At 41.9% G+C, this 15,519-nt stretch overlaps 1 protein-coding gene across 1 annotated transcript in view; it reads right to left on the bottom strand.

The window, feature by feature from the left end:
* Window positions 1-12,845, bottom strand: part of LOC126484724 (sodium/hydrogen exchanger 9B2-like) — a 119,672-nt gene extending 106,827 nt beyond the window's left edge. The window contains exon 1 of the mRNA XM_050108318.1: window positions 12,818-12,845. Coding sequence (XP_049964275.1) covers window positions 12,818-12,845 — 28 coding nt within the window. The remainder of the gene's footprint in view (window positions 1-12,817) is intronic.
* Between the last annotated feature and the right edge of the window lie 2,674 nt (window positions 12,846-15,519).

Raw genomic sequence — 15,519 nt, 5'->3', positions numbered from 1 at the left:
CAGGAGTGGCACTTCTGCCAGTGCCATACAAAATACTATCAAAAATTCTCCAGGACAGAGTGGTAGAAACTTTAGACAACCAATTGGGAGAATATCAGGGAGGTTATCGAAAGGGAACATCCTGCACAGAACATATTTTTAATCTAAAATCAATAATTCGCCACAGAATGTTAGCCAGCAAACTTATAACAATATCATTTATTGATTTCAAAAAAACAATTTCATTCGCTGGACAATAGAGACAATAGATAACATCAATAGAGAATTTGGTGTTAAAGCAAAATTAGCCAACATAATTCATGAAACTCTAACAAAGACGATATCTGAAGTTAAATTTATGGAAGAACTATCTCAGCCATTTGAAATAAAAACTGTTGTTAGACAAGGGGATAGTTCTAGAAAAAAATTGTAAGAATCTGGTATTTGGAGCTAAAGAATTACAAAATTGAACCAATAATTCTAGGAAAGGGAAAAAATGGAATGAAGGTAAACTGCCTGGCTTTTGCACACGATTCTGCAGTCAGGAAATCTGACAGACGCAGTTATTCAGGTAAATCTTCTAACAGAAATAACAAATGCAACTGTTCTCAAAATTCAGCTGAAAAAACAAAATTCATGACAAACATAAAAAATGCACCAAAATTCACAGAAACACTGATTCGTAAAATTGTGCGAATAAGTAAATTCAAATATCTTGAAGATATTGCACAACAGAATGCACTTGAAAAATTTTAGCAGATGTAATAATTAACAAAATGGAGAGAGCTTATGTTTTGACAGAGAATATTTACAACAAGAAATACATACCTAGAAAAACCAAATTAAAACACTATACTACAGTGGTACGACCAGATTGTTTCTATGGATGTGAATGCCTAACAATGAATTATAAGCTGGACGGAACAGAGGTACCTGAAAAACGGATAGTTAGAAAAATAATAGGTGTAATACAAGCTACAGATGGCTGGAAAATGAGAAGCAATGAGGAGATCTACAAAAGTCAGAAGTAATGGCTAAAAGAAATTTAATCTCTTTTGGATACCTCTACCGAATGAACTAGAACAGGTTCACAAAACAAATGCTGCTGTATTTCTGGAAGAAGAAACCGACAGTAGCATGGATTACAGAAATAAGGAAACATCTAGAAAGAAACAACACCAAAAAACCGGAAATAACAGACAGAAATCTTTTCAAGAATAAAATATCAAATTTAGAAGGCTTTTAGTGCAGAAGAAATAAGAAATCTGGAGCAACGTATACAAAAGAAAGGAGAACACATCATGGGAAGATGATAATGGAGTAATGGAAAAATAGAAAACAACAAGGAAATTAGAGGAGCTGAAGTTGTTACGCGATCCTAGTTGGTCGAAACGAAATATATTTAAAATATAAAATTGTAATAGATGCTGGACGAACAAAAGATACTGATATTGTCAGTTCAAGGGTCTCGCATAACAGACGACAACACTCTAGGCTTCGGCAGCTACAGTCTATTCAAGAGCAAAAGAAACGGGAAAATAGACAAAGGAGTTCCACTTCTGGGAATGACCTTTGCGGTCAACAAAAGGATCTTCCCATCAGTAATAGAAGTGAAATCATCAAACAACAGAGTGATGACGAGGCTGAAATGCGCTTATAAGTCTTACACTATAATCAACACACATGCAGCAATTATTCAAGATAATAAGGAGTCAATAATTGCTGGGATGAATTAGAGAAAACCATGAGAAAAATCTCTAAGAGAGATGTTAAAATTTTATTAGGTGATTTAAACTCACAATTAGGCCACGTAAAGAGCTTCGGAGGAAAGATAGGACAATACTCAGGAGCCAGATTCATTAACAAGAATTGGCAGACTGGACGAGCAATGTTACCAACACAATATGAGAATAACGTCAACTCACTTCAAGAAAGAGATCAAGAAAAGCAAGGCGTGAAAGTCACTGTTCAAATCCTTGAGAAGATACCAAATCGACCATGTAGCAATTACGCACAAGAACCACAGAAAAATCATGAATGTAGAAGTCAGAACATAGGCAGACATAGAGTGCGATCACTATATCACCAGAATCGAAAAGAAACTGGCACCAAGTGGAATGAAGAAGAAGTCCACGCTGATATCAGAGTTCGATATGACGAAATAAAGTCAAGGATCAAAGACGAATGGTGCGACAGGACAGTCACGACAATGGAAAAATTCTATAAAGAAGATAAATAGGTAAATAGTAAGGTGAAAGAGAAAATTCCTCTAGTCAAAAAAGTACATCCATGGTGGAATTACTCATGGGATGAAGCAATTCAGAACAGGAAATTAAAATGTTAGATGGGACAAGTTTGTTGAAATACACGCACTTCCGCGCGCTCTTCACTGATTGCATCTCGTTTTATGACCGTAGCTCCAACAAGGGTGTACTTCAAACCAGTGATGTTTGGAAAATTGTGCTCGATTCGACATCCCCTACCCTGCTCTGATCTTACTAGCGGGCTGTTTTTCTCTACCCTACATAGTGCAATACTAGATTCTCTCTGCTGTGTACCTTGTAGGGTTGTTAACAGAGTACGCCGATGTGGATAACTCTTATATCTCTCCATTTCCCTGCCTAGCGCTGATGACGGTTTCCCATTCTCAGCTGGGATCAATGTGACATCTATGTGGAGGCTCTCACAGTCCTATGTAAAGTAGGTAGCATTTCAGAATGATTTGACGAACAAGTTGAGGGTGCAATCATTTCAACAAAAGCGTTTTCCGTTTCGGCAAGACCTTTTCATAAAATTTCAACTACCATATTTTTCCTACAAATGCAAAAATATCTTGTTTACTTCCACCTATGTAAACAGAAACTATTATTATTATTATCCAGTGCATTTTCCATTGCTTGGTGAAGGTGTCTGGACACAGTCGACACTGAAGCATATGTTGAACAGACTGTTCTTCCTCGCAGGTACATTGGGTTTTTTTTTTTTTTTTTTTTCGATGTATCCCCATTTTGGCAGGTTAACCCGTGAGCTTCCCACTCCTGACCTCAGCCTATTCAAGGACATCCAGCTTGGCCAATTCTCATCATGACCATGGCGTTAAGATTCCGAAAATCCATTCCAACCAGGAGGGTGTAATGTCGCAGCCCTCCAAAGTTTCAGCGGCTTTTAGCTTCTCCTATGTTCTGAGGAAACTTTTCCTTGACCTTAGTCGTTGTGAGTATAGTTGTTGCCCATGCATGGGATGCGTTTTTACCTGCACCAGTTTCATTCTTTCGTTGTTTGCTGCTATTTCTCATCGAACAGGAGTTGGTGCAATTCCTGAAAGGTGGTAGAACCATTCGACTAGAGTAGAGTTCAAACAGCCGGTTATGATTCTGCATGTGTCGTTTAGGGCAGTATCCACCTGTTCGACATTGGTTGACTTATACCAAACAGCTTGACTGCCCCGCTATGATTCAGTCAGTTTCCTCAGAAGATTGTTCCTGGTGGAGAGGTTTGATCTGTAATGTCAGAAATGACCACCGTAATAAAGTAAGCAAAATCACAGCTCAAAACGAAAGATTTAAGTGTTCGTTTTTCCCAGGTGTTATTCGACAATGGAATGGTCGGGAAAATGTTTCTGCAGACCCTCTATGATACACTTAGATATGAATTGCAGAGTAGTGATGCAGATGTAAACGTAGATTTAGAGAGCTGAGCCCACCAGCAGTACATCTACGGACAGAGACAGATGGAGAACACTTTTTCACTCAAACGACAGACACACCTTCCTCGCACCAGTCCCCTCCTCACACATTCATGCATCATCTTTCTTTGCTTCGATTTTCACTCGTGTCACAAACGTAGTAATCGCCCACCGTAGCCAAATAGTAGCATTCGTGCTTTTCACGCTGTGGAACTCCGTTCGATAACTGGTGAAAGATTCATATCAAACTGAAAAGCCTTCAGACGAAAATATTTGCACCGAGCTTTAAGCTACATGAGATTTACTATTTGTTTATCAATAAACACCATAATATAAATTTTGTTATCACATATCCAGGATGTATCAAAAGTAATAGCGAAAACAGACCATGTTGCTGTGATCTTCTGTCCAATGTCAGAGTTCATGCAGCTCCCCACGCTGCTCTATCCTGTGCAAGCCTCTTCATCTGCGAATAACTACTGCAACCTACATCCATTTCAACCTAGTTAATGCATTCCTCCTCCAGTCTTCTTGTACAAGTTTTTACTCCCAAAATTTTCCTCCAATATGGAACTGACAATTCTTTCATGCCTCAGAATGTGTCCAAACAACCGATCCCTTCTCTTAGCCAAGTTGATCCACAAATTTCTTTTCTCCCCAGTTCGATACAATACTTCCTCATTAGTGACGCAAACTACTCATGTACTCACCAACTCATCAGGTTTCTTTTTGCGGTGCCTCATTTGAGAAGAATCTATTCTCTTCTTGTCTGAACTTATCGTCCACGTCTCATTTCCATTCACTCCAGGCAAATACCTTCTGAAAAGACTTCCCGACACTTAAATTAGATATTAGATATTAGCAAATGTCTCTTTTTCAGAAATTCTTTTCGTGCTATTGCCAGTTTGCATTTTATGTCTTCTCTACTTGGGCCTTCATCAGTTATTTTGCGGCCCAAACAGCAAAACCTATTACTTGTAATGTCTTGTCTCCTAACCTAATTCCCTCAGCATCGCCTGAAATAATTCCACTGCATTCCATTACACATGCTTCTGTTTCGTTGACGCACGTCTTACGACCACTTTTCACAGCAATATCAACTCTGTTCAGCTGTTCTTCCACGTCCTTTGCCGTCTCTGGCCGAATTACAATATCATTGGAAAACATCAAAGTTTTTATTTCTTCTCCGTGAAATTTTAATTTTCCAAATTTTTCTTTCGTTTCCTTTACTGCTTGATCAATGTACAGATTGAAAACATCCGGGATAAGCTAGATCGCTGTCTTACTTCCTTCGCTACTTCTGCTCTCGTTCATGTCCTTCGACCTTTTATGATTTTCAATTCTTCTGGGAATAATTCGTGTGAGTATTTTGCAACCATGACTTACTAAACTGATGTTTCGCTAATTTTCACACCTGTCAGGAACTGCCTTTCTTTGGGATTCGAATCATTACTTTCTTTTTGAAGACTGAGAGTATTTCGCAAGTCCCGTATATGCAGCACACCAGGTGAAATAGTTTTGTCAAGGCTGACTCTCCCAAGCATCTCAATAAATATGAAGAAATTTTGTCTACTCCAGGTGCCTTGTTTCCATTTGATCCTTTACTGTTGTGTCAAATTCTTCTCAAAGTACCATATTTAAAACATTTTTATCTACTTCTTCTTACCTTTCTATAATGTTGTGTTCAAGGTCATTTCTCTTGTAGAGCCCCTCTATACAGGGTGGACCCCTAAGAGCGTGCAAAAATTTAACGGGATACAGATTCTGCTCCACTGAACAATTTGCGGTAGGGAACCTGGTGTCGTAGAAGCGAGCCTAAGGAGATAAGGTAATAAACTTGTTGACCGCTTTGTCTAGCATTACTGTCTTCCAGCTTATTTACAACTAACAAGCGTACAAGTTTACACGTACTGTGCTGTTTATTGACACGTACATTCTTTACTTTCTGGAAGGAAACAAGGACGAGCCTGATTACAAGGAAGTCATGACTCAGATTTTGTTTACTGGATTGGAATGGGAGGTCCTATTCCATGGCCTGCGAGGTCACCTGACCTGAATGCCCTTGATTATTTCCTATGGAGATATCTGAAGTCACTTGTGTATGAGATCCCAATGGCTACAGAGATGGAATTAGTTGCCAGAATTGTCGCTGCCTCTGATGTAATTCGATACGCACCAGGGATACTTGTCAGGGTGCGCCAGAATCTTGTTCGCCGACATCATGCTTGCATTGAGATTGATGGCCGTCATTTTCAGCACATTTTATAAGATACAGTACAAACGGTATGTTCATTGCGTCAGTGGTGGTATTTGCAGTGACTGATGTAAATAAAAAAGTACACAGTAACGTGATTTTATTCCTATTATGTCCTTGAGTTGGCTTTTCCGACCCCAGGCTCCCTTCCTCAAATTGTTCAGTGGAGCAGAATCAATGTCCCGTTAAATTTTTGCACGCTCTTACTGGTCCTCCCTGTATATTCCTTCTACCGACCAAAATTTTCTTCTTTCCTTGGTTATGGATTGCCATTTTAGTTATTGATATTTATACAGCTACAAGTGCTTCCGCAGCTTTGCATTTGTCCTCTAATCATTGTTACTTAGTCATTTCTCTTTCTGCCTGTTTCAATATTTAGACACCAGTATTCGCTATGACCTACTTCATTTGTTGCATTTTTATTATTTCTCCTTTCGTCAGTCAAATTCAATATTATTGCTTCATCCAACGATTTCTACTGAGCTTTGTCCTTTAACCTACTGCAACCTTTGCTGCTTTCACTATTCAGTCCCTCAGAGCTATCCAATTGCCTTCTACTGTATTCCTTTCCCCAGTTTCAGTCAAACGCTGCCGAATGCTCGCTCTGAAACGGTCGATAATCTCGAGTTCTTTCAACTTGTCCGGGTCCCATCTCCTTAACTTTCTATCTTTTTGTAGTTTCTTCAGTGTTAAACTGCAGTTCATAGCCGATAAATTATGCCGAGAATACACACCTGCCCCTGGAAATTTATCACAGTTTAAAATAGGGTTTCTAAATCTCTGACATCATTATACAGGGTGGTCCATTGATAGTGACCGGGCCAAATATCTCACGAAATAAGCGTCAAATGAGAAAACTACAAAGAACGATACTCGTCTACCTTGAAAGGGGAAACCAGATGGCGCTATGGTTGGCCCGCTAGATGGCGCGGCAATAGGTCAAATGGATATCAACTGTGTTTTTTTAAAATAGGAACCCCCATGTTTATTACATACTTGTGTCGTACGTAAAGAAATATGAATGTTTTAGTTGGACCATTTTTTTCGCTTTGTGATAGATGGCGCTGTAATAGTCACAAACATATAAGTACGTAGTAACACGTAACATTCCGCCAGTGCCGAAGGTATTTGCTTCGTGATACATTACCCGTGTTAAAATATAAAATAGACCGTTTACCAATTGCGGAAAAGGTCGATATCGTTTTGATGTATGATCAAAATGCCCAACGGGCATGTGCTATGTATGCTGCTCGGTATCCTGGAAGACATCATCCAAGTGTCCGGACCGTTCGCCGGATAGTTATGTTATTTAAGGAGACAGGAAGTGTTCAGCCACATGTGAAACGTCAACCACGACCTGCAACAAATGATGATGCCCAAGTAGGTGTTTTAGCTGCTGTCGCGGCTAATCCGCACACCAGTAGCAGACAAATTGCGCGAGAATCGGGAATCTCAAAAACATTGTTGAGAATGCTACATCAACATCGATTGCACCCGTACCATATTTTTATGCACCATCAATTGCATGGCGACGACTCTGAACGTCGTTTACAGTTCTGCCACTGGGCACAAGAGAGATTACGGGATGATGACAAATTTTTTGCTCGCGTTCCATTTAGCGACGAAGCGTCATTCACCAACAGCGGTAACGTAAACCGGCATAATATGCACTACTGGACAACGGAAAATCCACAATGGCTGCGACAAGTTGAACATCAGCGACCTTGGCGGGTTAATGTATGGTGCGGCATTACGGGAGGAAGAATAATTGGCCCCCATTTTATCGATGACAGTCTAAATGCTGCAATGTATGCTGATTTCCTACGTAATGTTCTACCGATGTTACTTCACTGCATGACAGAATGGCAATGTAATTCGAACATGATGGATGTCCGGCACGTAGCTCGCATGCGGTTGAAGCGGTATTGAATGGCATATTTCATGACGGGTGGACTGGTCGTCGAAGCGCCATACCATGGCCCCCACTTCACCGGACCTGACGTCCCCGGATTTCTTTCTGTGGGGAGAGTTGAAGGATATTTGCTATCGTGATCCACCGACAACGTCTGACAACATGCGTCAGCGCATTGTCAATGCACGTGCGAACATTACGTAAGGCGAACTACTCGTTGTTGAGAGGAATGTCGTTACACGTATTGCCAAATGCATTGAGGTTGACGGTCATCATTTTGAGCATTTATAGCATTAATGTGGTATTTACAGGTAATCACGCTGTAACAGCATGCGTTCTCAGAAATGATAAGTTCACAAAAGTACATGTATCACATTGGAACAACCGAAATAAAATGTTCAAACGTACCTACGTTCTGTATTTTAATTTAAAAAACCTACCTGTTACCAACTGTTCGTCTAAAATTGTGAGCCGTATGTTTGACTATTACAGCGCCATCTATCACAAAGAGAAAAAAAGTGGTCCAACTAAAACATTCATATTTCTTTACGTACTACACGAATATACAATAAAGAATGGGGGTTCCTATTTTTAAAAACGCAGTTATTATCCGTTTGACCTATTGCCGCGCCATCTAGTGGGCCAACCATAGCGCCATCTGGTTTTCCCCTTCAAGCTAGACAAGTTTCGTTATTTGCAGTTTTTTCGTTTGACCCTTATTTAGTGAGATATTTGGCCCGGTCACGATCAATAGACCACGCTGTATAATTAATATGAAAACTTCAAGTGGCTCCAACTCTCTTCCACGAACACATCATTCTTAAAAGATTCTTAAACCAAGTGTCAGCCGTGATTAAATTATGATGTTCTGCGAAAAATACTCCGTGGCGGGTCCCCCTTTCATTTCTTCCCCCAGCTCATATTCTCCTTTTTTATCGTCCTTTCCCTGCTATTGAATTCCAGTCCCCCACCACAATTAAATTTTCCTCTCCCTTAAGTATATGAATAACTGCTTTCATCTCATCATACATTCTGTCAATCTCTTCATTATCTCCGGAGCTAGTTGTCATACAAACTTGTACAAATTTAATTGGTACACGTTTCGTGCCTGTCTTGACCATTATAGTGTGTTCACTATGATATTCGGTTGTTAAAGTACCAGCATTTCACGTTTTCAATGGCTTATCTCGCGGTTTCATTAACGTGTCATCTTACAATATTAATCACTTAAATATGTTACTTACACAAAATATGTATTTCCGAAATTTCATTACTCTACGTTAATTATTTTTTGGTGTTGCGATTTTTTTCCGTCAGTGTATTTCGTAACTCAGTGCAAAGAGGAGTGTAGTATTGCATCCAAATGCGAGGACTACACGTAGAACGCCTATAATGGATACAAATGTACAGTTAATTGTACCGTTAATACGTTAACTGTTGAAGCAATATAGTATTTCTTGCTATGGTGGGCTATGGATTTAATGTCAGCCTAGTTAAATGGGGAGTTAATAGGAATGTTTACATTTGAATTTCGTTTATACAAACTGGAACAATGCTTCGGAAGTCTGTGGCGGTTCGTTTGAAGATACGTGTTGGCTTGCAAGTATCTGCTTCTATTATCGTGTGTTTTAACTGGTGTCGGTTTTCGCTACTAATTATATAATATGTAGTCCGCCCCGAAAGCTGAATGGTCAGCGTGACGGACTGCCGTCCTAAGGGGCCCGGGTTCGATTTCTGGCTGGATCGGGGATTTTCTCCGCTCAGGCACTGTGTGCTGTGTTGTCTTCATCATTTCATCCCCATCCGGCGCACAGGTCGCCCAATGTGGCGCCGAATGTAATAAGGCCTGCACCAGGACGGCGGGACTTGCCCCGTAAGGGGCCTCCCGACCAATGACGCCAAAAGCTCATTTCCATATAAATTATATGTAATATATAATATATAGATATAATATACAGTATATAAATTTCGCATTTGCGCGCCTCTGGCGCCCCAAGTGGTCGCTTGTGTCCTTTGCGCCTTAAACAGGTCTTATCAATGGCGGCTGTATTGTAGCTCAGCCAACCAAGACCAAAATATGACGACTGAAAGAAAAAATTCGCGTAGCCGGAAATATTTTTACAATGTTAGGCGGGAGTGTAATAGCCAACATACCAAAAATCCTGATCAGTAGGATGAGTGCGTGTGTGTGTGGGGAGGTGGATGGCGTTTGAAGGTTACTTTTTATGTTTTTCTTGATTAACTGGAAAGGCGCGGTTTGTAGCGAAAATGTTTCCATGTAAAAAAAAATCTACGGCGGGAGTCCAATAAGTAACGCAACACATTTTTTTCTCGCCTAATTCCAGCTGAAAAAATGCATAATTTGTTGTGGAATATCGTGAAATATTTCCGTTGTACCCCCTATAGTTCCATGAAATTCCTATAGGTGGGTTGGGCGAGATCCAATGACTGTTAGCCGAATATGGAATCGGTGGGTTCAGGAGGGTAATACGGAACGCCGTGCTGGATCCCAAGGGCCTCGTATCACAAGCAGTCGAGACGACAGGCATCTTATCCGCATGGCTGTAACGGATCGTGCAGCCACGTCTCGATCCCTGAGTCAACAGATGGAGACGTTTGCAAGACAACAACCATCTGCACGAACAGCTCGACGACGTTTGCAGCAGCATGGACTATCAGCTCGGAGACCATGGCTGCGGTTACCCTTGACGCTGCAACACAGACAGGAGCGCCTGCGATGGTGTACTCAACGACAAACCTGGGAGCACGAATGGCAAAACGTCATTTTTTCAGATGAATCCAGGTTCTGTTTACAGCATCATGGTGATCGCATCCGTGTTTGGCGACATCGCGGTGAACGCACATTGGAAGCGTGTATTCGTCATCGCCATACTGGCGTATCACCCGGCGTGATGGTATGAGGTGCCATTGGTTACACGTCTCGGTCACCTCTTGTTCGCATTGACGGCACTTTGAACAGTGGACGTCACATTTCGGATGTGTTACGACCCGTGGCTCTACCCTTCATTCGATCGCTGCGAAATCCTACGTTTCAGTAGGATGATGCACGACCGCATGTTGCAGGTCCTGTACGGGCCTTTCTGGATACAGAAAATGTTCGACTGCTGCCCTGGCCAGCACATTCTCCAGATCTCTCACCAATTGAAAACGTCTGATCAATGGTGGCCGAGTAACTGCACGTCACAAAACGCCAGTCACTACTCTTGACGAACTGTGGTATCTTGTTGAAGCTGCATGGGTATCTGTACCTGTACATGCCATCCAATTTCTGTTTGACTCAATGCCCATGCGTATAAAGGCCGTTATTACGTCCAGAGGTGGTTGTTCTGGGTATTGATTTCTCAGGATCTATGCACCCAAATTGCGTGAAAATGTAATCACATGCCGGCCGTAGGTGGCCCAGCGGTTCTAGGGGCTTCAGTCTGGAACCGCGAGACCGCTACGTCGCAGGTTCGAATCCTGCCTCGCGCATGGATGTGTGTGATGTCCTTACGTTAGTTAAGTTTAAGTAGTTCTAAGTTCTAGGGGACTGATGACCTGAGATGTTAAGTCCCATAGTGCTCAGAGCCATTTGAACCATTTTTTTGTAATCACATGTCAGTTTTAGCGTAATATATTCGTCCAATGGGTACCCGTTTATCATCTGCATTTCTTCTTGGTGTAGCAATTTTAATGGCCAGTAGTGTATTAGTGCTAGAGTAAAAATGAATAAGAGATTTTTTTGAAGGAAATGTGACGTAGAATTTTTTATGTCAAACATTTTGGCTAGAAGTGGCTGTTTCTGAAATCGTTAAGAAAAACATAAAAAGGTGACCTTTGATCCCCTGCATCCCTCGCACACATCCTACCGGTCAGCACTTTTAGTGTGTTGTTAATGGCGCTCCCGCCTACCGCCGTACATATGTTTGCGACTACTCTAATTTTTCCCTTTAATTTTCCTTCCTTGACCGGACTACACGAGTCACCGGTTTCTGCTGTGTTGTCACTTCCGCTGAGCAAAGCATAGTCCCTGCCAGTTCTCAAGTGGCAATCCATTCTGGACGCGAAATGTAGTCCTTAAAAAAATAAAAGTAATGTAATTCTGGGGCCCTAATTAAAACTAAGAATACTTTTTTACCTGCATAGAGACACTGTGGAGCTACCACTGGTGAATTTCAAATTTGTTATGGGATTTTTTTCAGGGGACAGAGACACATAATTTCGTTATTTGTTACGACTTAAAGGAAACTAGATATATTGTCTGTGGAACAGGCGATATAATATTTACAGTTTTTTACTGAAGTTGTATTAATCGCAACAGTCAGTAAGAAGACTGACCGGTTTTACTTGCTAAGTAGTCAAATGGTTCAAATGGCTCTATGGGACTTAACGTCTGAGGTCATCTGTCCCGTAGAAAATAAATGTTTAAATGTTTGTGAAATCTTATGGGACTTAACTGCTAAGGTCATCAGTCCCTAAGCTTACACACAACTTAACTTAAATTATCCTAAGGACAAACACACACATCCATGCCAGAGGGAGGACTCGAACCTCCGCCGGGATCAGCCGCACATGTCCCGTAGAACTTAGAACTACTTAAACCTAACCAACCTAAGGACATCACACACATCCATGCTGGAGGCAGGATTCGAACCTGCGACCGTAGCGGTCGCGCGGTTCCAGACTGTAGCGCCTAGAACCGTTCGGCCTGTCCAGCCGGCTAAGTAGTCATCACTACAGTTATTCTGTTTAAAAATGGTTCAAATGGCTCTGACCACTATGGGACTTAGCTTCTGAGGTTATCAGTCCCCTAGAACTTAGAACTACTTAAACCTAACTAACCTAAGGACATCACACACATCCATGCCCGAGGCAGGATTTGAACCTGCGACCGTGGCGGTCGCGTGGTTCCAGACTGTAGCGCCTAGAACCGCTCGCCACTCCAGCCGGCTATTCTGTTTATTACATAGTAATGGTCACAACATACAAACTGAGTTTTTGTATGCTGCTATCATTACTGCGACACGTTACTCTGTAACAAACTGAATGATTCTGATGATGACTGCCTAGCAGCTGAAACATGTCAACCTTTTAGTAATTGTTGCGATCAATACAATTCCAGTGAACATTTTGCGAGTTAGATGTTGGCAAAATTTCAAAAGAAAGGTCGTTTTCCGAAGCTTATAAATGACGAACGCAATGTGATACGGAACACTGGAATGATTCATTGCAGAGTGAGGTATTTCGGTAATAAACTAAAAAAAAACGTAGTTCAGTGATGTCAACAGTTTTCGAGATGCGATAAGATTGGAACTGTTACCCAGAATAAAATCTGAATCGTTTTAAAAAGCAATAAGCGTAACTCAGGCCGTAATTACAATGAAGAACGCGTTTTCACAAGAACAGGGATTCTAAACGGATGTTTGTTACTCGTGAATTCCAGAAGTTTTCTTAGGTATTTTTGTATGACATAGAGAGTTCAAAGCGGTTTTCTGTACCTGCGGAGAGCGTAGCTTACTGGCAGATGTACCTACCTGCTCCCGCCGGCGGCGCCATGACGACTGCAGTCAACTGTCAGGGCGGTCTGCGCGAACAGCCCCCACGGCGCATGCGCTGCTCCCGCGTCACATCTCGCCGCCTCCGGCTCGTGTTAACCAGGTGAGGTTAGTGGGCCGGTAATCTCGCTCGCTTCATCCACTGTCCGCTTGTTTGCCGGTTTGACATAACAGTTTCCAGTCTGGTACTGAGTAACACAGCAAACCAGCTTGCACAGAGTAACATCTCTCGCTTATCAGCTAATAGGCTAACTCTGACGTCCAATAAACCGTAGTGTACCTATCTACTTGCTTCTGTACACTCGGCATCAACAAAAAGAAATAGTGGAGACAACACTGCGACGACAGTGAAGCAAACTGAACATGCCTCCGCAATTTTTATACTGCCAATACCAATAAACGTGATATAACATGAAGGCATATAGAATGTGTCAAATAACTACAAAATAATATCGGAGTGTTAATCTTTACCAGTTATAGCCAGAAGCGAAATTACCACTGATTATGAAGCACGAAACTTGATATACCTAGTTACTTAATATAGTGAAGAGCCAAAGAAACTGGTACACCTGCCTAATATCGCATAACCACCCCCTCCCCCCTCCCCCCTCCCCCGAGCACGCAGAAAAGTCCCAACACGAAGTGGAATGGAGTCGACTAATGTCTGAAGGAGCGCTGGAGGGAATAGACACCATGAATCCTGGGCTGTCCATACATCGGTAAGGGTACAAGGGGGTGGAGATCTCTTCTGAACGGCACGTTGCAATGCATGCCAGATATGCTCAGTAATGTTCATGTCTGGGGAGTTAGGTGGCCAGCGGAAATGTTGAAACTGAGAAAAGCGTTCCTGGAGCCATTCTGTAGCAATTCTAGACGTGCACTGTGTCGTATCATCCTGCTGGAATTGCCCAATTCCGTCGGAATGCACAATGGACATGAATGGATGCAGGTAATCAGACAGGATGGTTACGTTCGTGTCACATGTCAGAGTCGTATCTAGACGTATCAGGGGTCCCATATGACCAACTGCACACACCCCATACCATTACAGAGCCTCCACCAACTTGAACAGTCTCCTGCTGACATGCAGGGTCCATGGATTCATGTGGTTCCCTCCATAATCGTACACGTCCATCCGCTCGATACAATTTGAAACGAGACTCGTCCGACCAGGCAACACGTTTCCAGTCCAATGTCGGTGATGACGGGCCCAGGTGAGGCGTAAAACTTTGCGTCGTACAGTCATCAAGGGTACACAAGTGGGCCTTCGGCTCCGAAAGCCCATATCGATGATGTTTCTTTGAATGGTTCACACGCTGACTTTTGTTGATGGGCCAGCACTGAAATTTGTTGTAATTTTCGAAGCTGTTGGACTTCTGTCACGTTGAACGATCTCTTCAGACGTCGTTGGTACCGTTCTTGCAGGACTTTTTCCGGCCGCAGCGATGTCGGAGATTTGATATTTTACCGGATTCCTGATATTCGCGGTACACACGTGAGATGGTCGTACGGGAAAATCCCCATTTCATCACTTCCTCTTAGATGATGTGTCCCATCGCTCGTGCGCCGACTATAACACCACGTTCAAACTCACTTAAACCTTGATACCTTGCCATTGTAGCAGCAGTAACCAATCTAACAACTGCGCTAGACACTAGTTGTCGTATATAGACGTTGCCCGCGGTAGCACCGTACTCTGCCTGTTTACGTATCTCTGTATTTGAGTACGCATGCCTACACCAGTTCCTTTGGCGCTTCAGTCCATCTCAGCACTAACACATACATATAAGCACGCCAGTCCAAAACGATGAATATCGTGACATTCAAAATAAGGAGACATGGTCTGGAAAATTCAGTTTAGGATCAGTCGTCGTTTAGTATGCTCTTCACTATACATAAGACGCATCCAATAAAGAAAAATTCCAAAATCCGTTGGAGATATGTGTAACCCACAAGTTCTGAATGACAAAGTTCAGAAAAAAATTTCTAGAAAAAGTTTATTATTACATAAATCGTATTTAGCGTACGGTCAATTCTGTATTTGAATTTGAAGTAAACTGTCTGTTACTTGGATAAGAAACTCTGACTCATAGGTCAGATACATTACAACCTAACCCACCCGGTCAGTAGAATA

This window comes from Schistocerca serialis, chromosome 6, assembly GCF_023864345.2.
Source record: "Schistocerca serialis cubense isolate TAMUIC-IGC-003099 chromosome 6, iqSchSeri2.2, whole genome shotgun sequence".
In the NCBI taxonomy this organism is placed as follows: domain Eukaryota; kingdom Metazoa; phylum Arthropoda; class Insecta; order Orthoptera; family Acrididae; genus Schistocerca; species Schistocerca serialis.
This window is presented reverse-complemented; position numbering and strand designations above follow the sequence as displayed.